The 25777-nt window shown below is 41.7% G+C and overlaps 1 protein-coding gene across 6 annotated transcripts in view; it reads left to right on the top strand.

Moving 5' to 3' along the window:
• Positions 1 to 23593, top strand: part of GMEB1 (glucocorticoid modulatory element binding protein 1) — a 41639-nt gene extending 18046 nt beyond the window's left edge. For all 6 annotated transcript variants that reach the window (XM_058718370.1, XM_058718373.1, XM_058718372.1 and 3 more), the window contains 5 exons: positions 5092 to 5249; positions 8079 to 8210; positions 9496 to 9633; positions 13785 to 13907; positions 17033 to 23593. In XM_058718370.1, the coding sequence (XP_058574353.1) occupies positions 5092 to 5249; positions 8079 to 8210; positions 9496 to 9633; positions 13785 to 13907; positions 17033 to 17733 (1252 nt within the window). In that variant the 3' untranslated portion in view covers positions 17734 to 23593. The remainder of the gene's footprint in view (positions 1 to 5091; positions 5250 to 8078; positions 8211 to 9495; positions 9634 to 13784; positions 13908 to 17032) is intronic.
• The last annotated feature ends 2184 nt before the right edge of the window (positions 23594 to 25777 follow it).

Raw genomic sequence — 25777 nt, 5'->3', positions numbered from 1 at the left:
GGCACTTAATCATGGTAGAATACAGATAATTCCATATTTTCTCTTCAGTTTGAAATTTTTATTTCTCTGAAGAATTGGCTTGAGCAACCCATGTATTGACTTTCATCAGTTTGTTCTTCATTTTTTTTTTAAGTTTATGTATTTTGAAACAGAGAGAGTACAAGCAGGGGAGGGGCAGAGAGCAAAAGAGAGAGAGAGAGAATCCTAAGCAGGTTCCGCACTGTCAGCACAAAGCCTGATATGGGGCTTGAACCCATGAACCATGAGATAATGACCTGAACTGAAACCAAGAGTTGGATGCTCAATCAACTAAGCCACCCAGGCACCCCAGCTTGTTCTTAAAATCCCTGTAAGAAAAGGAAGATTGAATTAAATTAATTCTTCCCAGCATTTAAGGCAAATTTTTTCTAATGTCAGGATGTTAGGATCCTTTCTGGACAGAGAAGTTTGGGAGTAGATGACAGTCCTACTTGAGATCACCAAGGGCAGGCAGAGCTAAGCCTGGTGCTGAGGAAGCATGATGACCATGGAAAAGTGTAGGCTGACAAGTTCTGGGATAATATGGTAAAATGGAGGGTGCTGTTGATAAGTAACAGTCATGTTTAGTGAATGCAATCTTTGCCATCATTGAACCACAGAAATAAACTTCAGACTGTGTAATGCCCTTGAGATGCAGGGGTGGCCCAGTCAGTTAAGCGTCCGATTCTTGATCTCTGCTCAGGTCTTGATCTTAGTGTGTGAGTTCACTCCCCATGTTGGGCTCCATGCTGGGCATGAAGCCTTATTTTTAAAAAATGGGGCACCTGTGTAGCTGAGTCACTTGAGTGTCTGACTCTTGATTTGAGCTCAGATCAGGATCTCATGGTTGGTGAGCTCAAACCCCACATTGGGCTCTGCGCTGACAGCACAGAGCCTGCTTGAGATTTCTGAAATCTCTCTCTATCTCTCTCTACCTCGCCCCCATTCAGGTTCTTTTTCTCTTTCAAAATAAATAAATAAACATGAAAATAAAATTAGGAGCACCTGGGTGGCTCAGTCAGTTAAGCATTGGACTCTTGATCTCGGCTCAGGTCATGATCTCACAGTTCATGAGTTTGAACCCCTTGTTGGGCTCTGTGCTGACAGCATGGAGCCTGCTTGGGATTCTCTCCTTTACTCTCTGCCCCTCCCCCGTGTGAGTGCTCTCTCTGTCTCTCCTCCCTCTCTCTCAAAATTAATAAGTAAACATTTAAAAAAAAGTAAAAAACAAAAAAAGGATGTGTAATACCATCACCCCCATCTCTTTATACAGCAAATTTATTATTGCAATCCCCCCACCCCCCGTGAAGATTAACATTATTTGGTAATTCTTGAGCACTCACTTACTGATAAAAAATTTTAAATTGTGGTCAAGAATGGAAAGTGCCCCACAGAACATGTATCAACAGCTTTGAGAACATCTTACTCTTTATCTTTAATTTTTTTTTTAATTAATGTTTATTTATTTTTGAGAGAGAGAGCTTGAGTGGAGGAGGGGGAGATAGTGTGACAGACAGAGGATCCAAAGCAAAGTGGGGTGGGCTCTATGCTGACAAGCAGAGAGCCCAATGCGGAGCTTGAACTCATGAACCATGAGATCATGACCTGAGCTGAAGTTGGTCACTCAACTGACTGAGCCGTCCAGGCGCCACTCAACTGACTGAGCCATCCAGGTGCCCCTGTCTTTAATTCTTTTTAAGGAATCTGTCCTAAGAAAAATCTATAGTGCTTGTAGAGATTCAGGCATAAAAATGTTCATTGCAGGGGCCCATGGGTGACTCAGTTGGTTGAGCATCCGACTTCAGCTCAGGTCATATCTCACACTTTGTGCGTTCAAGCCCTGCATCGGGCTCTGTGCTGACAGCTCAGAGCCTGGAGCCTGCTTTGGATTCTGTGTCTCCTTCTGTCTGCCCCTCTCCTGCTCATGCTCTGTCTCTCTCTGTCACTAAAAATAAATAAAGGTCAAAAATATTTTAAAAAAATGTTCATTGCAACGTTATTTATTATGTTGAAAATTATAGTCTGCTTTAATATATATTCAAGGTATATCTAAAAAACTTGTGGCTCATCTAAATATATATGAGTATATACTATGAGATATTATGATGTCATTAAAAAATGAGGTAATTAAAAAAAATTTTTTTAATGTTCATTTCTGAGAACACGAGTGGGGGAGGGGCAGAGAGAGAGAGAGGGAGACGCAGAATCTGAAGCAGGTTCCAGGCTCTGATTTGTCAGCACAGAGCCCGATGCAGGGCTCGAACCGATGAACTGTGAGACCATGACTTGAGCCGAAGTCAGTCGCTTAACCAACTGAGCCACCCAGGCACCCTGAGGTCATTTTTTAAAAGATTTTACTTTATTTGTTTATTTTTAAGTTTATTATTTATTTTGAGAGAGTGAGTGGGGGAGGGGCAGAGGGAAAGGGAGAAAGAGAATCCCAAGCAGGCTTTGCACTGTCGGCGTAGAGCCCAATGTGGGACTTGAACTCACGAAGCATGAAATCATGGCCTGAGCTGAAGTCAGGCACTTAACCAACTGAGCCATCCAGGTGCCCCAAAATTTTATTTATTTTTAAATTTAATTTAATTAAAAATTTTTTTTAACGTTTATTTCTGAGAGAGAGACAGAGTTCAAGCAGGGGAGAAGCAGAGAGAGAGGGAGACACAATCCAAAGCAAGCTCCAGGTTCTGAGCTGTCAGCACAGAGCCTGATGTGCGGCTTGAACTCATGAACTGTGAGATCATGACCTGAGCCAAAGTTGGACGCTTAACCGAGCCACCCAGGTGCCCCTAATTTTTTTTTTTTTTTTTTTTTTTTTTGAGAGCAAGTGAGCAAGTGGGGGTGGGGGAAGGGGCAGAGGTAGAGAGAATCCCAAGTAGGCTCTGCACTCAGTGCAGAACCCAGTGCAGGGCTCCATCCCCAGGAGCCAAAATCAAGAGTCCGCCACTCAACCAACTGAGCCACCCAGGCACCTCTTAATTTTTTTTTTTTTTAATATTTATTTATTTTTGAGACAGAGAGAGAGAGCATTAGTGGGGGAGGAGTAGAGAGAGAGAGGAAGACACAGACTCCAAAGCAGGCTCCAGGCTCCAGGCTCCAAGCTGTCAAGACAGAGCCTGACGTGGGGCTTGAACCCACAAACTGTGAGATCATGACCTGAGCCAAAGTCAGATGTTTAACCGACTGAGCCACCCAGGAGCCCCCTAGGCACCTCTTAATTAAGATTTTACTTTTAAGTAATCTCCTCACCCAACCTGGGGCTCCAACTCACAACCCCCAAGATCAAGAGTTGCATGCTCCACTGACCCAGGTGCCCCTGGGTCATTAAAATATTTCTGAAGATGGGGCGCCTGGGTGGCTCAGTCGGTTGAGCGTCCGACTTCGGCTCAGGTCACGATCTCGTGGTTCGTGAGTTCGAGCCCCGCGTTGGGCTCTGGGCTGATGGCTCGGAGCCTGGAGCCTGCTTCCGATTCTGTGTCTCCCTCTCTCTCTGCCCCTCCCCCATTCATGCTCTGTCTCTCTCTGTCTCAAAAATAAATAAACATTAAAAAAAAATTAAAAAAAAAATAAAATAACATATTTCTGAAGAGTTTTTACATGGAAAACTGCTTATGATGTAATGAAAGAAAGAAAACAAAACATAGCATTGGGGGCACCTGGCTGGCTCAGTCAGTGGAACCTGTGACTCTTGATCTCAGGGTTGTGAGTTCAAGCCCCACACTGGGTGTAGAGATTACTTAAAAAAGTGTGTGTGTGTGTGTGTGTGTGTGTGTGTGTATGTGTGTGTCTACACACACACGCAATTGATTAAACAATGTGATGACACATATGTGTGTTTAATCACAATTAATGTGATTTTAGTTGTGTTAAAAAACACACGTATGGGAATGCTCAGTCGGTCAAACGTCTGACTCTTGATTTCGGCTCAGGTCATGATCTCAGTTCATGGGATCAAGCCCCAGGTGGGGCTCCCTGCTGACAGTGTGGAGACTGCTTGAGGTTCTCTCTCTCCCTCTCTACCCTTTCCCTGCTCACATGCATGCTTACTCTCTCTCTCAATAAAAACAAAAAAACCTAGACACCTATGTATGTAAACTTTAGTAGAAGAAAATATGCCAAAATGTTAGTTATCTCTGTGTTGTCAGATTCTTTAAATGGCAGCTGTTTTCTTTATAGTTTTCTGTATTTTCCACAGGAAATGTTAATTTTTTCTTCAAATATTATTTTAATAGAGACACATTAAAAAAATTTTCATTACCGATGATTTGTATGCAGAAATCAGTGGTTGAAGGAAATTGGGAAGGAATACTTTTAACTTTTATTTTTGTTGTTCTTGGCCGGTTCTTTTTTGCCCAAAAAAACAAGCACATGCCAACTTTCCCCAAATGTAAAAAGGAATTAGAATGCTTGAAAGATCTTTAGTGAAAGCCAAGTCATGTTATAACATAGAGTATACTATAATTAAAATAACCCATGGGTTTGTTCATAGCCTATAATAACAATCTCTTGTGAATCCAGTTATAAGGGCAATTTATAGTAGGGTTTAGTATAATCAACTTTGCTCTGTATTATAGGAGAGTTGCTATCCATCTTTGCTCTGTGTTTATAGGAGAGTTGCTACCTTTTTTTTTAAGGAAAGTAATTGCTGAAGTTTTATGTCTCCAAAAGTGGCAACAGATCTTGCTGGTCTAGGAATACTAATACATCAGAATCTCATCACAAAATTCTTATTCCCCTGTAGCATTTCTCAGTTGTGCTGGGATATGAACTAGTCTTTTCCCTTTTGGGTTTGGTTTCAGTGAGATTCTATGGGGAAACTCGGCTGTTGTCAGGAGTGTGGACCTAAAGCTTGGTGATAATGGGAAATGAGAGAATACTCATAATGAGCAGACTAGGAATGTGGGTGGGACCAATGAAAATTATAATCCCAAGTAGAATTTTTGCAACCTAATGACTTAATGCTAATCTATAGAGTAGACTCAGCAACTTTGTCCTTCTTTGTCCCAGAGGCCTAGTTCTATCTAGATGAAGTGCAGGCTGAACTGATACTTCCTGTCTCCCTTTGCACAGGAAAATGATGGACTCCGGACAGATTGATTTTTACCAACATGACAAGGTTTGCTCCAATACCTGCAGAAGCACCAAATTTGATCTTCTTATCAGCAGTGCAAGAGCTCCGGTGCCAGGACAGCAGACAAGTGTGGTGCAGACACCCACTTCGGCCGATGGTAGGGGGTAGGAAACCACCTGAAAACCCACTGTGTTTTTTAGTAACACTTTCCCCTTATTTCTCTTTTGTGTTTCCTAATTTCAATTCTCATGAGCATTGTTGTCCCTGTAAAGTATGCTAATCTTGGGTACACTTCCATGCTTTAGAAATAGATCTGTTTTCTCCTAGATGATTCCTGTTGTCCAGACCTCCTTCCGTGTTTCTTTCCTATAATGCATGGTGAACATTAGAAAGATGGTTCAGTGGTTATTATGCTTATTCAGTGGTTTCACTTTGGTGCCACTTGGCGGATCTTTGAAATTAGATTGTTTTGAAAATCCTTTGCTCTACTAGTGGTCAAGGCAGGAAGGTGGATTAAAATAATGAATGATTTTCAACTGTTGAGCTGAGATGTATCAAAGATAATGTATGGTTGGCTGGACCGGACTCTAGAGACTCTGATATAAGGATCAAGGAGCTCTGCCTGGAAAGGATCCATATAATCATGTTGAGGCTTCCTCACAAATGAGGCAGGATGGGCATACACTTAATTTTGGTATCACTGACCTTGGGATTAGAGCTCTCTATCTCCAAGGAAGATGGACTCATGTGAGATAATTATTAGGGATTCAGTTAGTCCCAGGGCACCTGGCTGGCTCAGTTGGAAGAGTGCACAACTCTTAATCTCAGGGTCATGAGTTCGAGCCCCACGCTGGGTGTAGAGATTACTTAAACAAACAAACAAATTTAGGGGAAAAAAAAAGGATTCAGTTAGTCCATCTGAAGACTTAGCACAGCTAAGATTCTTAGACTGTCTCAGCTACTTCCAGAAGACTTACATATGTGTTTCACAGAGTCACAAGGACACTAATGGATATAAGGGAAGTACATTTTTAAAAAATGACCTCTCAAGGTTTCTTGTGGTCAGCTCTAATATTCTGTGAGTAACCACTGGGTGAGTAGAAGCCAAATCTCTTGGAACTTAAGTTCCCTTTAGGAAAGTATAAAATGTCTAGCTGTTTGAATTTTTGGTCATGTGATTCTTCCACTTGGAAAGTAAAAACGATGAAATTATTTACTTCCTTTTTATTTGGCAAAAATTCCTTTAGTTTTGATTGTCCATATCAATATTACTTTTTTGCTTCATTATTGATATCCTCTAGCATGGGGAGTCCATACTTGTCCATATATCTACCTGGATCAGTTTGATTTTTCTCAATTGTCTTTGTTTAAAATCCTAATATATGAGGGGTGCCTGGCTGGCTCAGTTGGTAGAGCATGCAACTCCTGATCTTGGGGTTGTGAGTTTGAGCCCCATGTTGGGTGGAGAGATTGCTTAAAAAAATAAAAAATAAAAAAATAAGGGGCGCCTGGGTGGCTCAGTTGGTTAAGTGTCCGACTTTAGCTCAGGTCATGATCTCGCGGTTTGTGAGTTTGAGCCCCACGCTGGGCTCTGTGTGACAGCTCAGAGCCTGGAGCCTGCTTCAGATTCTGTGTTTCCCCTCTCTTTGCCCCTCCCCTGCTCCCCTCCCCTGCTCATGCTGTCTCCCTCTGTCTCTCAAAAATAAGTAAATGTTAAAAAAATAAATAAATAAATAATAGGGGCACCTGGGTGGCTCAGTCGGTTAACTCAGCCTCTGACTTAGGCTCAGGTCATGATCTCACAGTTCATGAGTTCAAGCCCCACGTTGGGTTCTCTGCTGTCAGCACAGAGCCTGCTTCGAATTCTTTGTCTCTCTCTCTGTCTCTCTCCCCCTCCCCCACTCTCTCTCGAAAATAAACATTAAAAAATAAAATGTTATTATACAATATTAATAGCAAAATTTATTTTTATCTGTGAATCTGGTATTCATGGATCTCTTCTTCTCTGATTTGTTTTGGTCTCATTTCTCTTGCTTTCTCTTATATAGCCTGATAAATAAACGACAGCAACTTTTGATATTCTAGATGGTTAGTATCAAACATGCTTGTAGTAGGGCTCTTGACTAAGCACCATACTTTTCTCTTAAATCATTTTAGATTCTTCTTATCCTCACTAAGTCTGGGGGAGACAGCCTGGCAATTGTGCTCTCTTTCAGTCTTTCAAAAACATACCTGCTCAGGGAGCAAATTGCTCTTTTGTGATTTTGTAAGTTATCTTTCACTTTCTATTCAGAGTAAGAAGAAAGGATTCTCTTTTGCAAGGCAGGTTTTCTTTAGAAAATTCAGCATTTGGGGCACCTGGATGGCTCAGTTGTTTTAAGTGTCTGACTTTGGCTCAGGTCATGGTCTCACGGGTTCATGAGTTTGAGCCCCGCATCAGACTCTCTGCTCTTAGCACAGAGCCTGCTTCAGATACTCTGTCTTTCTCTCTCTCAGCCCCTCCCCTGCTTGCACATGTGCACGCATTCTCTCCCTCTCTCTCAAAAATAAACAAACATTAAAGAAAAAAATCCAATATTCATCCTTGCTTACAATTCTAGTTTTTTTTTTTTTAATTTTTTTTTTTTAACGTTTATTTATTTTTGAGACAGAGAGAGACAGAGCATGAACGGGGGAGGGGCAGAGAGAGAGGGAGACACAGAATCGGAAACAGGCTCCAGGCTCTGAGCCATCAGCCCAGAGCCCGACGCGGGGCTCGAACTCACGGACCGCGAGATCGTGACCTGAGCCGAAGTCGGATGCTCAACCGACTGAGCCACCCAGGCGCCCCACAATTCTAGTTTTTAATATATGGACCTACAGGCAAAAGGCCAGAATGTTAAAATAACAGGGTTGTTTTTTTTTTTTTTTTAGCTATATGAGATAAAGGATAGCTATGACTTTTTCATGAAATTCACTGACTTTACCTCTAATGGACTGCTTTTAGGTAGCATCACACAGATTGCCATCTCGGAAGAGAGCATGGAAGAGGCAGGGCTGGAATGGAACTCAGCTCTCACTGCTGCTGTCACCATGGCTACAGAGGAGGGTGTGAAGAAAGACTCAGAGGAAATTTCAGGTACTTTACTATGAGGCTGAGATATCTTGCAGGGTTTTGTGCCCCTTCTCACCATTATGATTATGGACACAGAAGGCCTCTTAATTACTTTTGCTGGTTTTTCTCATGCATATTAATACTAATTATAGCTGCAAACATTGTATTTTAATGCATGCAACAACAGCCCTGCACAGTCACATTTTACATAGGAAGAAATTGAGATTCAGAAGGGTTCAGCAGCTTGCCTAAGACCTGTCACACCACCAGTAGTGTCAGAGCTGAATTCAGCTGTTTGACTCTGTAGTCCAATGCTTTTCATCCTGTCAGCCTCCAACTTTGGAACGTTTCTTAGATAAACCAAGCAGCAAGATGTTAGAAGAAAAAATTAGGTAGCAGGTGGTATAGAGGATGATGATTAATAATGATTCACTTACAGGGGACCAGGAGATGTTTCACATCATCCTCCATTCGTTAATTCACTTAAACAGTATTTATTGCTGCCTATTTTCAGTTGACACTGTTGCCAACATAGATGAAAAGGCATAGCCTCTGCCCTCAGGGAGCTTATAATCCCCCCTATTCAGCTGTCTCATTTTATTTTTGCAAGTATAGTACTAGAGGGAGTATAGTTGACCTTTGAGCAACGTGGCAGTTAGGGACACCAACCCCCTGTGCAGTTGAAAATCTGTGTGTAAATTTTGACCCCTCCCCTGAGAACTTTACAAGCCTTACTGAAAACATAGTCAATTAGCATATGTCATATGTATTATATACTATATTCTTACAATAAAGTAAGATAGAGAAAAGAAAATGTTATTAAGAAAATCATAAGAAAAAATAAATTTACATCACTTGTACTGCATTATTAAAAAAAATCCGTATATGAGTGAACGCTCACAGTTCAAACCGAGTTGTACAAGGCTTAACTGTATATCTTTAATTTAATATCTTTATTGTTTAACTTTTAAGATATTAAATACTATTTAATTTTAAATTATTTAAATAAATAATATTTAATATTTGTTTAATGTAATATCTTTATTAGAGGAAGATACCTGCCCCCTATAGCCAGAGCCATGACAAATTGAGACAATTATCTCAAGTCCCTATGTTGCCAAAGAGGCCAAATAACTGGGTGCCAACTCAAGGAGGCAGCCGGTACCCTAAAAGCTTCTTCCCTTTTCCGAGAAATGGCCCAACAAGAAATTATTTCAAATTGAAGTAATTTCGAGTTTAACTTGTAGACATGTGCCTAGGTGTATGTAGCATCCCTTGTTTACCCTCTGTCTTATCCCTCTTGTGTCAGAGGACACTTTGATGTTCTGGAAAGGAATAGCTGATGTAGGACTGATGGAAGAGGTTGTCTGCAATATACAGAAGGAAATAGAGGAGCTACTCAGGGGAGTTCAGCAACGGCTCATTCAGGCTCCCTTCCAGGTAACAGGTAAGTACACCAATTCTAGCAATAGTGATCATTTTATTAAATGTTAACAACTATAGACAGATCTTGTTAGCCTCATGAAAACACTGGCATATAGGCATTATGATCCTAATTTTACAGATTAGGAAACTAAGGCTCATAAAGGTTGTTTGTCCATAGTTCATAATGAGGTTTTGAACTCAAGTCTGGTCATGCTTTTTCCATAGGTAATTTTTGCCTTTATAAATGGTGCCAGAAAGCATGCTCTCTATTGCATATTTATATATATATGGGGAGAGAGAGAGAGGGAGAGTGTGAGTCAGTCTAAAAATTGGGGAAAATCTATCTGGTTTTAGACAAGTCTCATCTTCTATTAGTTTAAGGTTTCCAGAACTATTGTGTTCAGTTAATAGCTGTTTCTGAATACCCATACGGTTCTTGCTGCTGTGCATAATGTAAAAGGATGTTCTAATCATCTGATACAAAAGGGTCATGATGATGGGGCGCCTGGCTGGCTCAGTCAGTGGAGCATGTGACTCTTAATCTCGAGGTCTTGGGTTTGAGCCCTACATTGGGGGTAGAGTTTACTTAAAAGAGAGGGGGGTCATAATGATATCTCATAACCTTGTGTGTCAGTGAGATCTTAAAGTTGTTAGTTGTGTCTTATTATTATCTTATTGTGTCTTTATAATTCATACGTTATATAAATACACTTAAACTTTACAGTAAAACTTTATGTGCTTGGAGTGTAAAAAAAAAAAGCAAGTAATATAGAAAGCAGGGATGACTCTTTTAGATAGGGTGGTCAAGGAAGGTCTCGTGACGAGCTGGGAGAAGGAACATTCTAGGCAGAAGGAACAAAGACTTTGAAGTTGCAATAGGCCTGATACGTTTAAAGCATTATAGAAGCACTGATTCCACCACAGTAGAATAAGATACAAAAGTGATAGGTGATGAGGCTGGAGAGGAATAGGGAGCAAAGTTTAGATAAGCTTTGTTAGAACTTTGGTTTTATTTTAAGGTGATGCTAAGCCATCATAATGATTTTGAGCAAGAGAGTGATGTAATAAGATTTATATTCTTAAATTTTTATTAGTATTTTTTAATGTTTATTTAATTATTTTGAAAGAGAGGGAGAGAGAATGGGAACAGGGGAGGGACAGAGAAAGGAAGAGAGAGAGACCCAAGTAGGCTCCACAATGTCAGCACAGAGCTCTACCCAGGACTGGATTTCACAAACTGTGAGATCATAACCTAAGTTGAGATCAAAAGCTGGACACTCAACCGACTGAGCCACCCAGGTGCCCCTATTTTTTATTTTTTAAGTAGGCTTCATGCCCAGCACAGAGCCCAACATGGGGCTTGACTCACAACCTTGAGATCAAGACCTGAAGTAAGATCAAAAGTCACACGCTTGGGGCACCTTGGTGGCTCAGTCAGTTAAGCATCCGAGTTTGGCTCAGGTCATGATCTCATGCTTCGTGGGTTGAAGCCCCGTGTTGCGCTCTGCGCTGACAGCTCGGAGCCTGGAGCCTGCTTTGGATTCTATGTCTCCCTCGCTTTGTGCCCCTCCCCTGCTCACACTCTGCCTTTCTCTCTCTGTCTCTCTCCCTCTCAAAAATAAATAGGGGCGCCTGGGTGGCTCGGTCGGTTAAGCGTCCGACTTTGGCTCAGGTCATGATCTCCCGGTCCGTGGGTTCGAGCCCTGCGTCGGGCTCTGTGCTGACAGCTCAGAGCCTGGAGCCTGTTTCGGATTCTGTGTCTCCCTCTCTCTGTGACCCTCCCCCGTTCATGCTCTGTCTCTCTCTGTCTCAAAAATAAATAAACGTGAAAAAAAAAAATAAAAATAAATAAATAAACGTTAAAAAAAATTAAAAAAAAAAAAAGAGTCACACACTTAACTGACGGAGCCACCCAGGTGCACCAGATTTATTTATTTATTTACATATATAAATTTACAAATATAAATTTTTTTAATGTTTATTTTTGAGAGAGAGAGAGAGAGAGAGAGAGAGAGTGCGCGCGCAAGCGGGGGAGGGGCAAAAAGAGGGAGACACAGAATCTGAAGCAGGCTCCAGGCTTTGAGCTGTCAGCCCAGAGCTTGATGCAGGGCTTGAACCTACAAACTGTGAGGTCATGACCTGAGCTGAAGACAGATGCTTAACTGCCTGAGCCACCCAGGTGCCCCTATTTATAATTTTTTACATATTTATATATTTTAGATTTTTAAAAGATCACTTTCGTTGCTATATGGAGAACAGACTGTATGGAGCAAGAAATCATTTGGGAGACTTCTGAAGGAATTGATCTAGACAAGAGATTATGGTGGCATGGATTAGGGTGAATAGTGGTAGATCTGGCAAGAAGTAATCATATTGAGAATATATTTTGAATGTGGAACTGACAGGTCTTGCTGATGGATTGGATATAGGGTAAAAGAGAAAGAAAGAAATCCAGGAGGACTCATACATTTTTGGCCTGAGCCATGAATGATGATACCATTTCCTGAGATGAAGATCAGTGGGAGAGGACATCAAGTTTTTGTTTTTGTTTTTAAATTTTTTTTTTCAACGTTTTTAATTTATTTTTGGGACAGAGAGAGACAGAGCATGAACGGGGGAGGGGCAGAGAGAGAGGGAGACACAGAATCAGAAACAGGCTCCAGGCTCCGAGCCATCAGCCCAGAGCCTGACGCGGGGCTCGAACTCACGGACCGCGAGATCGTGACCTGGCTGAAGTCGGACGCTTAACCGACTGCGCCACCCAGGCGCCCCTTGTTTTTGTTTTTAAATGTTTATTTTGAGAGAGAGAGAGAGAGAGAGAGAGCAAGTGAGTGTGGGGGAGGGACAGAGAGAGAAAGGGACAGAGTCTGTGGCAGGCTCCAGGCTCTGAGCTGTCAGCACAGAGCCTGATATGGGGCTTGAACTCACGAACTGTCAGATTATGACCTGAGTCAAAGTCAGATGCTTAACCAACTGAGTCACTCAGGCACCCCTGCTTTTTTTTTTTTTTTCCCCCCAGTTAGGCTCCATGCCCATTGTGGGGCTTGAGCTCGTGACCCTAAGATCGGGAGTTACATTCTTTTCCAACTGAGCCAGCCAGGTGCCCCTCAAAATTTGTTTGTTTGTTTTTAAAACTTTTTAAGTTTATTTTGAGAGAGACAGAGAGACGGGCAGAGAGAGAGGGAGAGAAAGAATCCCAAGCAGGCTCTGCACTGTCAGTGTGGTACCCAACGCAGGGCTTGATCCCACGAACTGCGAGATGATGTCCTGAACTGAAATCAAGAGTCGGACACTTAACCAACTGAGCCACCCAGGTGCCCCTCAAAATTAGTTTTGAGTTGAGACATCTGGCTGGCTCAGTCAGAGCATGTGACTTGTGATCTCAGGGTCATGAGTTCAAGCCCCATGTTAAGCATAGAACTTACTTAAAAAAAAAGAAAAAACTGAATTTTGACTTGCTAAATGCTTATGAGGCCTTCAAATGGAGATGTCACTGAGCTAGATGGAATTATGAATCTGGTATGCAGGAAAGAAGTCAGGGCTGGAGACCTGCATGTGGGAGTTCTCAGCATGCATGTGTTATTTAAAAGCATGGAACTGGATGAGATGACTGGAAAAGAGTTGTAGGTGGAGAAGTGATCTGAGTTAAGGAAGTAATGACCACAACTAGTGACAACTCTTTCAAGAAGTTTTGTATAAAAAGGAACAGAGATAATACTATGAATAACCTTGCATACTAGTTCCCATTCCACACTTAAAATATGATATTTCTAATCTTCGTATCTGTCTTGCCAAGTAAGTATTATTAATCCCCTTTGTTTCTGATGAGAAAACTAAGGACTGAAATGACTTATCCAAGTTCATACAGATAGGAAGAAATTGTAAACCCAAGATTCAAACTTAGTTCTATCTAGCACAGTCACCGTGTTTTCTAAACCAAAAGTCAGGATTTTTTTCTTATTTCTGTATTTATTTATATGGAAATATGTATAAATTTGTAACAATTAAATCAAAGTTAATTATACATGTGATAAATCTTGGCTAATTTTTTTTAGAAATGCAATTAGAATAGTCCCATCATTTCTGGGTTGTTTCATATTTATAAGCAGAACAACAGAAAGCTGGGGGAACACTTCTGTTTTAACTTGACAGGCATGTCTTTGTTTTAAATAGATGCTGCTGTTCTCAACAATGTAGCACATACATTTGGCCTGATGGACACAGTAAAGAAGGTTTTGGACAACAGGAGGAACCAAGTAGAGCAGGGAGAAGAGCAGTTTCTCTACACTCTGACAGGTGTGTATAACTTCTGTCTCTTCTTAGATGATATTATACTAATATCCTTGAGTCTTGCCATTTCTTTTTGGACTTCTGTTGGGACTGGCTTCTTTCTTTCTTCCTCCTTCTGTATCTTTTGGAGGATTAAGATGTCTGCTCAATTGCTCCATTAATCCAATAACATTAGTGGCAGAAGAAACAAATTGGCCTTTGTCTTTGTTACATTATTGATACTACATCTTTTGATAAATATAAATTTAGCACCTTCTCCATTGTTTGCAGTAATCAGAACTTATGAACACATAAATAATTTAACTCTTTTTATCAAGTAATTAATTTGTGCTAGTGCCAGACTAGGTTTTCAAAATATCATGTTGACTGAGACAGCCCCACTCTCCACATGGTCTTTAAGTAATTCAAGGAATTATCAGTAGTAACTGAGGCATATAGTGGGTATGGTAGAAGAAGAAAGGGAGCTGTCACTTATACCTGGAGAGAATTAAGAAAAAGTTTTGGGGAGGTAAGGCAGGGGAAAAATATAAAACAAGTCAGAGGTATGGATTATCACCCTTTGAATGATGTAAGATATATTATAGTCATGAAGCCGAAAGGCAAAAGATTATTCAGCAAGAGAAGAACAATTTATGTTGTCTTAAATTTATTTTTGTATTATAAAATATACGTTAAATATTTTAAAGTTCATTTATTTTGAGAGAGGGAGAGAGAGAACGAGCGTGTGCGTGCGCATGCGTAGAGAAGGGGCAGCGAAGGAGGGGTGGAGAGAGAGAATCCCAAGCAGGCTCCACAGGCTTAGTGTGGAGCTAGATGTGGGGCTTGAACCCATGAACCATGAGATCATCACCTAATCCGAAATCAAGATTTGGACGCTTAACGGACTGAGCCACCCAGGTGCCTCTTTTTTATGTTCTTTTAAACTACTTCCCAGGATTGGGGTGCCTGTGTGGCTTGGTTAAGCGACTGACTTTGACTCAGGTCATGATCTCATGGTTCATGGGTTCCAGCTCTATGCTGGCAGCCTGGAGCCTGGAACCTGCCTGGATTCTGTGTCTCCCTTTCTCTCTGCCCCTCCCCACCTCTCAAAAATGAATAAACATTAAAAAAAATTTTTTAGGGGCACCTGGGTGGCTCAGTCGGTTAAGCTTCCGACTTTGGCTTGGGTCATGATCTCACGGTTCTTGGGTTCGAGCCCCATGTTGGGCTCTGTGCTGACAGTTCAGAGCCTGGAGCCTGCTTCATATTCTGTGTCTCCCTGTCTCTCTGCCCCTCCCCCTGCTCACACTCTGTCTCTCTCTCTCTCTCAAAAATAAATAAACATTAAAAAAATTAAAAAAAATTTTTTTTAAACTACTTCCCAGGACTAAGCTTCAGGTTAAATGGTATTAACTGTCTCTCTCTCTCTCTCTCTCTCTCTCAAAAATAAATAAACATTAAAAAAAAAGTTAAAAAAAAAATCGGGCACCTGGGTGGGTCAGTCGGCTAAGTGTCCAACTTGGGCTCAGGTCATGATCTCACGATCTGTGAGTTCGAGCCCCATGTCGGGCTCTGTGCTGACAGCTCAGAGTCTGGAGCCTGCTTCGGAGTCTGTATTTCCCTGTCTCTCTGCCCCTTCCCCACTCGTGCCCTGTCTCTCTCTCTCTCTCTCTCTCTCTCTCTCTCTCTCTCTCTCTCTCTCTCTCTCTCAAAAATAAATAAACATTAAAAAAAATTTTTTTAATGGTATTAAAATTTTTTTTATGCATTTTTGTGACCTGTTGCCAAATTTCCAAGATTATACCAACTTATGTCACCATTTTGAGCACACAAACATTGGATGCTGTTACTTAAAATATTCTCTGATTTAACTTTTTAAAAAATTATAGATGTAGTTGTTATCTTCTTGAGGTTCACATTTCTTTGCTTACTACTGACAATGGAAAAAATGCAGTATTGTGTAACTTATAAGGCAGTATTTAAAATTTTTTGAATGTTCTTGATTCCTACTTATTCCTTTTATTCCAAGCAAGGAATTAACTCGCTCTTGGTGTTCCATAGGGAACAAAGTGCCCTACAGTTGTAACTGATTATTTGTTGAATGCTTCTCAGGTACTAAGCCATAGAGGAAGTTCTGGTATAGAACCAGACTCACCAGTGGTCACCAGGTTGGATTGTACATTGGGAGAGGGATAGTGATAGACATATTGTAGTGGGAAAGCACACCCACCACTTCTGTGGTTGGTCATCAGAAGACTTTTGCCTTGGCCCAAGTTCTGAGACCTTAAGTCACTTTACTTCTATGGATCCCTGTTAAAATTAATGTGTTAGAGGGGTGCCTGGCTGGCTCAGTTGATTAAGTGTCCAACTTAAGCTCAGGTCATGATTTCATGGCTCATGAGTTCAAGCCCTGTATTGGACTCACTGCTGTCAGCACAGAGCCCATTTCTGATCCTCTGTCCCTGTCTCTCTCTGTGCCCCATCGCCTGCTTTCTCTCTCTCTCTCTCTCTCTCTCTCTCTCTCTCTCTCTCTCTCTCTCAAATAAACATTAAAAAAATAAACTCTAAGACCTCTTTTAGTTCTGTAATTCCTAGGGACTTCTGTAACTTTCTGTATACTTCTCTGGGTGCTAATGGTAGACTAAGTCCATTGGTAGACTGAGATTACCAGCAAGATGATCCTGTCTTGAAAAACAGTTTAGGAATCATTGTTTTGTTTTGTTTTGGTTTTGGGGTAGGGGGGAGCAGCCATTGTAGCTCCTCTGTAGGCCCATGTTAGTTCCAAAGGGATTGTGCAGATATTCCTTATTTTCACCTGTAGACCCAAGGTGGGTATCTATAAGCTGTAAAATCAACTGGAGGCTTGTTTTGCATTTTGGTGACAGGTGACAAAATGCCACAGGTGCTTCTAGGGTTGAGCTATAGTAGGATCACAGCCCGAGAAAGATTCTGAATCGTTGCCCTGCCTATAATTAAGCAATGAAATGCAATGGCTGCAAGCATTTTTTAAATCATCCAGTTTGGTTTCTTCTTTTGAGAACAATGAAGCTACACAGTGGCAAAACCAGAACAAGACCTCAGGTTTCCTGACTCTGTTTACTCTCTCCAAGACTATACTTCTCTCCATACAAAGTCTGTCTTTTTTTCCACAGAGTTGGAACGCCAGTTGGAAGAGCAGAAGAAGCAAGCTCAGGATCACAGGCTGAAATCCCAGACCGTTCAAAATGTGGTACTGATGCCTGTGAGCACTCCTAAGCCTCCAAAAAGGCCCCGGCTCCAGCGGCCAGCTTCTACCACAGTCCTGAGCCCTTCTCCTCCAGTCCAGCAGCCTCAGTTCACAGTCATCTCACCCATCACCATCACCCCAGTGGGCCAGTCATTTTCCATGGGCAATATTCCAGTGGCCACCCTCAGCCAGGGCTCCAGTCCTGTGACTGTTCACACACTGCCTTCTGGCCCTCAGCTCTTCCGCTATGCCACAGTGGTCTCCTCTGCCAAGAGCAGCTCACCAGACACAGTGACCATCCATCCTTCATCTAGCTTAGCACTGCTAAGCTCCACTGCCATGCAGGATGGGAGTACCCTGGGCAACATGACCACCATGGTGAGCCCCGTGGAGCTGGTGGCCATGGAGTCCGGCTTGACCTCGGCAATCCAGGCTGTTGAAAGCACCTCGGAAGATGGGCAGACCATCATTGAGATTGACCCAGCCCCAGACCCAGAGGCTGAGGATACTGAGGGCAAAGCAGTTATTTTGGAGACAGAGCTGAGGACTGAGGAGAAAGTTGTGGCTGAGATGGAAGACCACCAGCATCAAGTCCACAATGTGGAGATTGTGGTCTTAGAGGATTAACTGGGGATCTCAGGGCCAGGAGATATGCTTTGGTTTGGAATTTTAATTATTTGTTTATTTTTATCATTGTCCCACTCATTTCCACATAGGATCCTTTTTTTAAAACAAAATCTCATTGTTCTAACTGAAAATGTTGGGTCCCTCCCTCCCCCTCATTGAAAAACGGACAAAAACAAGCTGTCCTTCTGGAAGTTGAGAGTAGGTCACTCAATGTCTAAATCCTTTCATGCAAAGAAAGTTAGTTCTTTTAGGCGAGGCATCAAGACAACCAGAAACCCTGTCCGGAAAGCCCTTTCCAGGCTAGTCTGTCTGTGTACACGTGCGGTTTTATTTTTGTAAAGATGCATTGGCCAAACTCTGGAATGCAGATCTGACACTGAAAGGCAACCCACCTGCACATGGATGCAGAGGATACTTTATTTTGTATCCTGGAAAAGGCCCTCAGAGGCTAGTGCAAAACTCTGAAACAAAAGCAAGTTGAACTGTGCTGGGAGGGGAAGGTGGCATACCAGCAGCAGCTTGAAAAGGGAAGTGCTTTGGTCAAGATGGGGCAAGGAAATTATCTTACTTCCAGAAGTGCAACTGATGCCTTTTGATATCTCTAAGGGGTTACTACCATGGGTGCCATTTTGAGGAGAGGCCAGTAATAAGTGGAAGGGTACATCTCCGTGGAGCAAGTGGCATCAGGGGCCTGGGGCCTGTGACTTTGCAGAAATAGAAATCTGGGTTTCAAGCTCACTTTCCCCTCCTTCCCCAATTTTGTCAAAGCACTTAACCCCCCTAAACTAGGATCAATCCATTCATTTGCAAACTATGTGATGTGGTGTAAATTTCTCTGGTTCCTGGACTGTGGCTGTCATGGAGGTGGGGCTCCAAGGCCATAGTTTTTATTGCATGACTCCGGGTGCAGGGTAGTTCCTCATCCAGACCAGCTGCCCTTTTTGGTGGGGCCCTTTTTTGGCTTTGGAACCAAAAGCAGCCACCCATTTGGTGCTTCCTCTTGTTCTCCCTTCCATCCCTCAACTGTTAATGGCATCTGTCTCCTGGATCCCACGCTCTTCAGCTTTTTGGCTGATTTGGAGAACAGTGACAGGTGTCTGCCTGCCTTCATCCTCTTTTAGATTCATTTATACCACAGATGTTTCTGTGAGATATTGAGCTCTTAAAAAAAAAAAAAAAAAAAAAAAAAAAAAAAAAAAAAAAAACACCTTAGGCTTGGCAGAGAAGACTCAATAGCCCCAGCCTATCCTGAGGCAACAAATAGATGTCTCCTCCTGAGCGAGCTGGACTCCCTGGGAAAGAAGCATTGTCTGCAACATTATATTATAGGAAATGTACCAGGAATGTCAATAATAATATCTTTGGGGGGTGTTGTTATTATTATTTTTTTTATCTTGTTTGTATGTTTAGAGCTGGGCCATTTTCTGTGCTGTGATTCCTGCTCTTTGACCATTTTCAGTGTTTGGGGCAAGAGTGGACCCTGGTTTTTATTTCTTTGATTGCATTGTTTACTGCACTAGATAAAATATAGGGAAACTGCAGACAATTTAAAGGAAAAAGAGGTCAAAAGAAAGCACACACCTTAGGAGTGGGAGGTTTTTTTGTTTTTGTTTTTGTTTTTTAATTAAAAGCAAAACTTTGGCTTATACTTTCCTTTTTTTTTTTTTTTTTTTTTTTAAGAGGGCACCCACTTGAAGCCATGTTTCTTCCAACAGATGTTGGAAACCTTGTTGTCAAGCAAGTGAAGACTGCATTCTGCCGTCTTTCAGATGGCTTTAATAGCTAAAGAAGCCCTCTAACTTGGGAGGGCAATCTTAAAAGCCTTAAGGGTGAGATTTCTTAACCCCATATAATTGTGGCTTTCAGCTTTAAAATTGTCTGGGGTTTTACTTTTCTCTTCAAAATGTTCAATAGATGTAGCAATCAGCTTAGAACAAACCTTTGGCCCTTTAGCGAGGGAAGTGGCTTTTATTATTGCTTCTTTAGGTTTTCTGATGGTACATAAACAAAACCAAAATTTCAGTTTAAGCCTAAAACTGCTACTTGACCCTAGGAAGGCACATGTCACCCCTATCGTGGTTTTTAGGGACACTTTTCTTTTTCCCAGAGATGCAGGGTCCGATTCAGGACAGAGGGGGAGCCCTGGAGAACACCCACACACTAGCTCAGGTTCCTTTCTTTCTTCTGTCAGCTGTTGTTGGTAGTGTTTTAAAGCAGTGTGAGCGTCATGCTTCCAAAGTCAAGAGATCTTTTCCTCCTAAAGACAGAGCCTGTTTACTTGCACTATCTGAATATTCTGGCTGGTGGAAATACACAAGCTTTGTTGTTTTCCTGGTCTTCCAATAGCCTGTCATTATTGCTAGCTGCTGTGGCACCTATTGTGTGGGGGTTTCCTCAGAGCCCTGGTCTAAATGATCTCAGACAGCGTGAGAAATATGCAAGCCATTGGTATGTGCACAAGCAGTTGCAATGAATCATTCCTCAGGCTGACTTGGCAGTAGCCATCTATATTTCTGTTCATTCATTAAATAAACATTTATAAGTACCATCTACGTGCCAGGCTTTGTGCTAGGCACTGGCAGTACAGAGATGAAGACAGAGTTCCTGCACTCAAGGACTTCATACTTCAGAGGTTGTCTGGAGTTAAGAACTATATTTCAATTTAATTGGTTTCTTTTGTAATCCTATGTATTTTATTCCATGCACTGAAAAACATTATTCTGCAAATTAGCCCATAGGTTTCGGCAGACTACGAGAGGCACAACAAAGTTAAGCCTTTTCTAGTGAGATACTGAAACATCATCATATTGGGGTAAGTGCAGCGACAGAGCTACTGTCTGGGAGCTGAGAAGAAAGGAGCAGGGACCTGACCCAGCTTAGGGATAGGGGTCAGCAAATATGGGAGTACTTCCTGGAGAAGGCGTATACCTAAACTAATGTAGCAGAGACCATTTTTGGCTAGGTGTTTTTTTTTTTTTTGTACTCTATTTCAAGTAGTTGGTCTTATTTATACAAGAGGGGGAAAAATCCTTAGTCTTTTGCTGCCTCTGCCTCCAGAGCTAGGCAGAATCAGCAGCATGGGCTGTCTCCTGAGAGCATCCCACTGGGAAAAGCCGAGTCATGCGTCAGCTTCTCAGAATTTCCATCAGAGGAATCCAGTGCCGGACTGGAGGTTAGCTGGTAGAAGGTGAATGTCCCAAACCTTCCTGCCATGTGGTTTCCACAAAGGCCTTGGAGTCAACTGTACAACGGTCATACCTTAGTTATGTCCCTCCCTCATTCTTCTCCTTTCAGTTGCTAGGCTCCTTCCCTATTCCCACCCCCAAAACAAAACAACTCCCAGTTATTCTGAAGTAAAAAAATGGACAATATACTTGAATAATCAAGATTCAAAGCCACTTCACGTGAAGTTTCTTGCACGCTTCTGTCCACATTAGGGAAGGAAGACTTATGTTAATACAGTTATCTTGGAAATTGATACTCAGTTCAGGTGGTCTGCCACTGTGGTGGTGGCATTTTATCCCGTTTCATGAAAGGCCCTATGGTAAGTCTGTGTGGTGGGAAATACTAGCATTGGTAACATCTGATTATAAAGATAGTATAATCAAGCATGAGATACAGAATTACCAGTTCACTGAATTATAACTGGTCCAGGTTTTAGCACTATTAAGGAGGTGGAAAGGATAAAGAAAAGGCTGAATTCTGAAAATAGGCATGAGGTTGTGATTCACTTTGGGCAATACTCCTGAGGAAATAGTCCTCTCTGAGAAGAAAGTCGGATGCTAGGCTAGCCTGCATTTTCAGACAATTTCCCTAGTATAGTTGATTACGGATTCCCTCACCCCTAGGATACCTCTTGGGGAAATTCTTACCTAGTTTGTAATGTATTACAATAACAACCAAGGTTGTTACCCGAGACAATCAATTCTGCTAGATTTGGACTCTTTGCCCCTGGAATTTCTCTTCAGCAGCCCTAATTGAGACCTTTCTAGGGTTCCCTCCCAATCCCGGAACAACTTTCTTAGTCCTGATGTATGCAATTTAACTTCCTCTAGAAGGTTCTATTTTCCTCTAACTTCCATTCCCATACTACTACTTCCCTGGCCCTTGCTTTTGGGAGCCAAAGGTGAGTTAGTTCCTAAATTCTGCCATGTCAGTAAAACAATCGTTTTTGTCAAGGTACCTCCAAGAGCCAAACCTCAGTATACACCAATCATAGTCTGGGTCTTCTCTACTTAAAACAGCTTCCCTGACTCAATCAGCCACCTGAATTGAAGCACCTTTGGGATGTTCTTATGCAGTGACTATAGGTAAGTTCTCCAGAACACATAGATTCTAAAACCTGTGTTTATTTTTTTAAAAGGTTTTATTTCTTAGTAATCTCTATACCCAACATGGGTCTTGAACCCACAACCTCAACATCAGGAGTCACATGCTCCACCCACTCAGCCAGCCAGGTGCCCCTAAAACCTATCTTTTATACCCAATTGATTCTGTATCTATGGCTCATGGTCCAGGCTAAGACATGCCTGTTTCCTGGATAGATTATTTCAGCCAAGTATGATTCCTACTGCCTCTTCACAACTACTTGAAATTTCTGTTATGTTTTACGAGCCTCTCAGCCTAAAAGTAGACTACAACCTGCTTTGAAATTGCCTCTGGGTTCTCCTCTTGCATCTGTGGTTTCCAATTCTGTATTCTTTACTGATAGTTATGGCTTATAATATGGTATATATAGATTTATTTTTCTAGTTTTGAGAACAAAAATGAATAATAGTATTGAATCACATCTAAGGATAAACATGAAGCTGGGTAATGACCCAGAGGAAAGACAAATTCCTTAACGGGCTTTGTAGGAGCTTCCAAAGAAAGCATACAGAGAGGGTTACTTACATTTTGAAGTATAAGTTTGTTTTTTAAGAATTTCTCTGCTGTTTTCTTTAAAGAAATCTATGTATTATAGAGCAGACTGGAAGCCCAGAGCCCTGATTCAGCCTGAGACTTTGTTTGGTCCACATTTTTGTTTTAACTTTTTGTGAAATATAAATGCATATAGGAAAGTGCACAAATGACTGTACAATTTGAAAAGGTTAAACTACACACACCCATGAAATCAGCTACTAAATCAAGAAGGAAAAAAAAAAAGTTACCAGCATCTTACCCAGCCAGGATAACCAACATCTAGCTCTCAACACCACAGCTCAGTTTTACCTGTTTTTGAATTGTTTTGTGACTGGTGTTTTCTCACTCAGCATGATGTTGTAAGATTCACCCTTGATGTTGTGTGAAGTTGTAATTGGTTCCTTCTCATTGCTCTGTAGAAACTAACTGCCATAGCTGATCCATTCTAATGATGGGTGCTTGGGTAGTTTCCAGTTTGGGGGTATTATAGATAATGCCTCTGAACATTCTTGTACATGAGTTTTGATGAACATATATATGCATTTATGCCTACATAGTCTTTCAAACATTAGGCCAGTTCACATGTAAAATTCAAAATTCAAGATACACCTCTTTAAAAAACAAAAACAAAAAATATAATAATAATAATAAAAAAACAAACCCAGAAGAACTGACAACACTGGGTCCATATTTCCTCACAGCAACACTTGACTGGAACTGATTCCTGTCTCTGGTGGGGCATGGTTTCTTCACCATGTGACCCTGTTCCTATTATGGACCTAGACTTTCTTATTTGGTAGCCTGTTTTTTTGATTCAGTAATCTCTTAGGACACTCTTCCCCCAGATAATTGCAAAGCTTATTTCCTCACTTCCTTCAAGTCTCTGGTCACATGTTACCTTATCAGAGAGGACTTCCTTGACCACCCACCCTATTAAAAAATGGCAACTTCCCCTGCACTATGCTTTCTAGTTTTCTTTACCCTATTTTACTTTCCTCCATTTTACTTATCTGACATACTTTTTTTTTTTTGTTTTTTTCCCTCCCCAAACTAGAATGGAAGCTCCGTGAGAGCAGGGGATCTTTCCGGTCTCTTACTCACTGCTGTTTCTACAGTCCCTGGAACAGTGCCTGGCATGTGGTAGAAGCTGAATAGATATTTGATGCATGAATACTAAATAGCCAATACTCATTGAAGGGGAACTATGTACCAAGCATTGTTCTAAGCACTTTACATTTGTTAACCCATTTGGTCCTCACAACAATCCTATGTGGTGGATAACATTATTTACTTCATTTTACAATGAAGAAACATATTTACATTCTACTCTAAACAGTAGATACATTGGAAGCATTGTAACTCATGAAATTTATTAAACAGAGTCTTCAAATGTCCTACAGAACTTAATACCTAAAAGGAGCCCTTCAATGAATCATTTTATAATAATGGTGTTTTATTTGAAGACATGTTTAGTTACTGCCAAAGTTAAAATTTTCAGTTGTAGGACTGAGTCTTGATCAGGCTGCAGCTTGGCTAGGATTGCAGAGATCTGGGGCAGTGGTAGCTGATAAGATTTTGTGATCTGTGCTAGGCAGCAAGTCCCCTGTGCCATCTCTCCAGAGTTCCAGGGAGGAAGTACTGGTGGGAGGGAAAGTTCACTTAATGAAGGATTTTAGAACCCAGATCATCTGTCAGTCACAGGAAGTACTGACTTATCACACTTATATTTCTATGTATCTGTGTAATCTCTATGCCCAACATGGGGCTCAAACTCATGACCTGAAGATGTAGTTGCGCACTCTATTGACTGAGCCAACCAGGTGCCTCTGACTTATCACTTTGTTAATGGCCCGGTTTGAGATGTTGCCGATGTCAGGGTCCCTGCTTAGAACTCCTTTCTTTCTTTGTTAAGGTCCTCCTCTGTGGAGCCCAACCCCTTGTGCCAGTCGTTACATAGGATCCCTACTCCATAGAACATCGATAGCACTGTAAAGCCTTTGCTAGCTGAGCAAAAAGCAAATATTCCCTTGGTCCAGGAACAAAATGGAACTTTTATGCCACAGAAATGCTAGGTTCACACTGTTTTTGACTGAGACACTCCGGTTAGCCTTTCTGAGCAAACTGGACTCATATTCTTGCCTTGTTTAAATTCTGTGTAGTTCCCGCCCAAGGACCAAGGAAGGATTTATCTGTAAAACATTGTCACAAATAGTTCAGACACAGTCATTGGTTTAATTATTTTTTCTTGGCACAAACTTAAAATTGAACCAGTCCTCCCTGGCTTCATTTCCCCTTGGCATTATCTCCAGAAATCTCATTTGCCCTCCATTTTTCTCTCTGATTATCAGATTGAGACTGTAGCTGTTCCCTGGTACACTGCTACTCAGACTTTTAGGTCTTATGTATCAATAAAAGAGGGGAAAAAATGGGGAGCCTGGGTGGCTCAGTTGGCTAAGCAACTGACTCTTGATTTCTGCTCAGGTCATGATCTCACAGTCATGAGATCAAGCTCTGCATTGGGCTCTTTGCTGAGAGCGGAGCCTGCTTTGGATTCTCTCTCTCTCTCTCTCTCTCTCTCTCGCTCTCGCTCTCGCTCTCGCTCTCACTCTCAAAATAAATAAACTTAGAGAGAAAAAAGTCTTAGGAACCAACCTGGAGTTCATGACATTACATTTTACCAAATAAAGATTTTTTTTATTTTTTTTATGTTTTATTTATTTTTGACAGAGAGAGAGAGACAGAGCATGAGCAGGGGAGGGTCAGAGAGAGAGGGAGACACAGAATCCGAAGCAGGCTCCAGGCTCTGAGCCGTCAGCACAGAGCCCGATGCGGGGCTCGAACTCACAGACCGCGAGATCATGACCTGAGCCGAAGTCGGACACTCAACCGACTGAGCCACCCAGGCGCCCCTAAAGATTTTTTTTTAAGTTTATTTATTTATTTTGAGAGAGAGAGAGAGAGAGAGAGAGAGAGCAGGGGAGGGGAAGAGGGAGGAGAATGAGAATCCCAAGCAGGCTCTGCACCCTCAGCACAGAGCCTGATGTGGGGCTTAAACTCACAAACCCTGAGATCATGACCTGAGCCTATATCAAGAGTCAGATGTTTAACCAACCAAGCCACCCAGGAGCCCCTTTAAAAAATC

Source organism: Neofelis nebulosa, chromosome 2 (assembly GCF_028018385.1).
Source record: "Neofelis nebulosa isolate mNeoNeb1 chromosome 2, mNeoNeb1.pri, whole genome shotgun sequence".
Taxonomy (NCBI): domain Eukaryota; kingdom Metazoa; phylum Chordata; class Mammalia; order Carnivora; family Felidae; genus Neofelis; species Neofelis nebulosa.
This window is presented reverse-complemented; position numbering and strand designations above follow the sequence as displayed.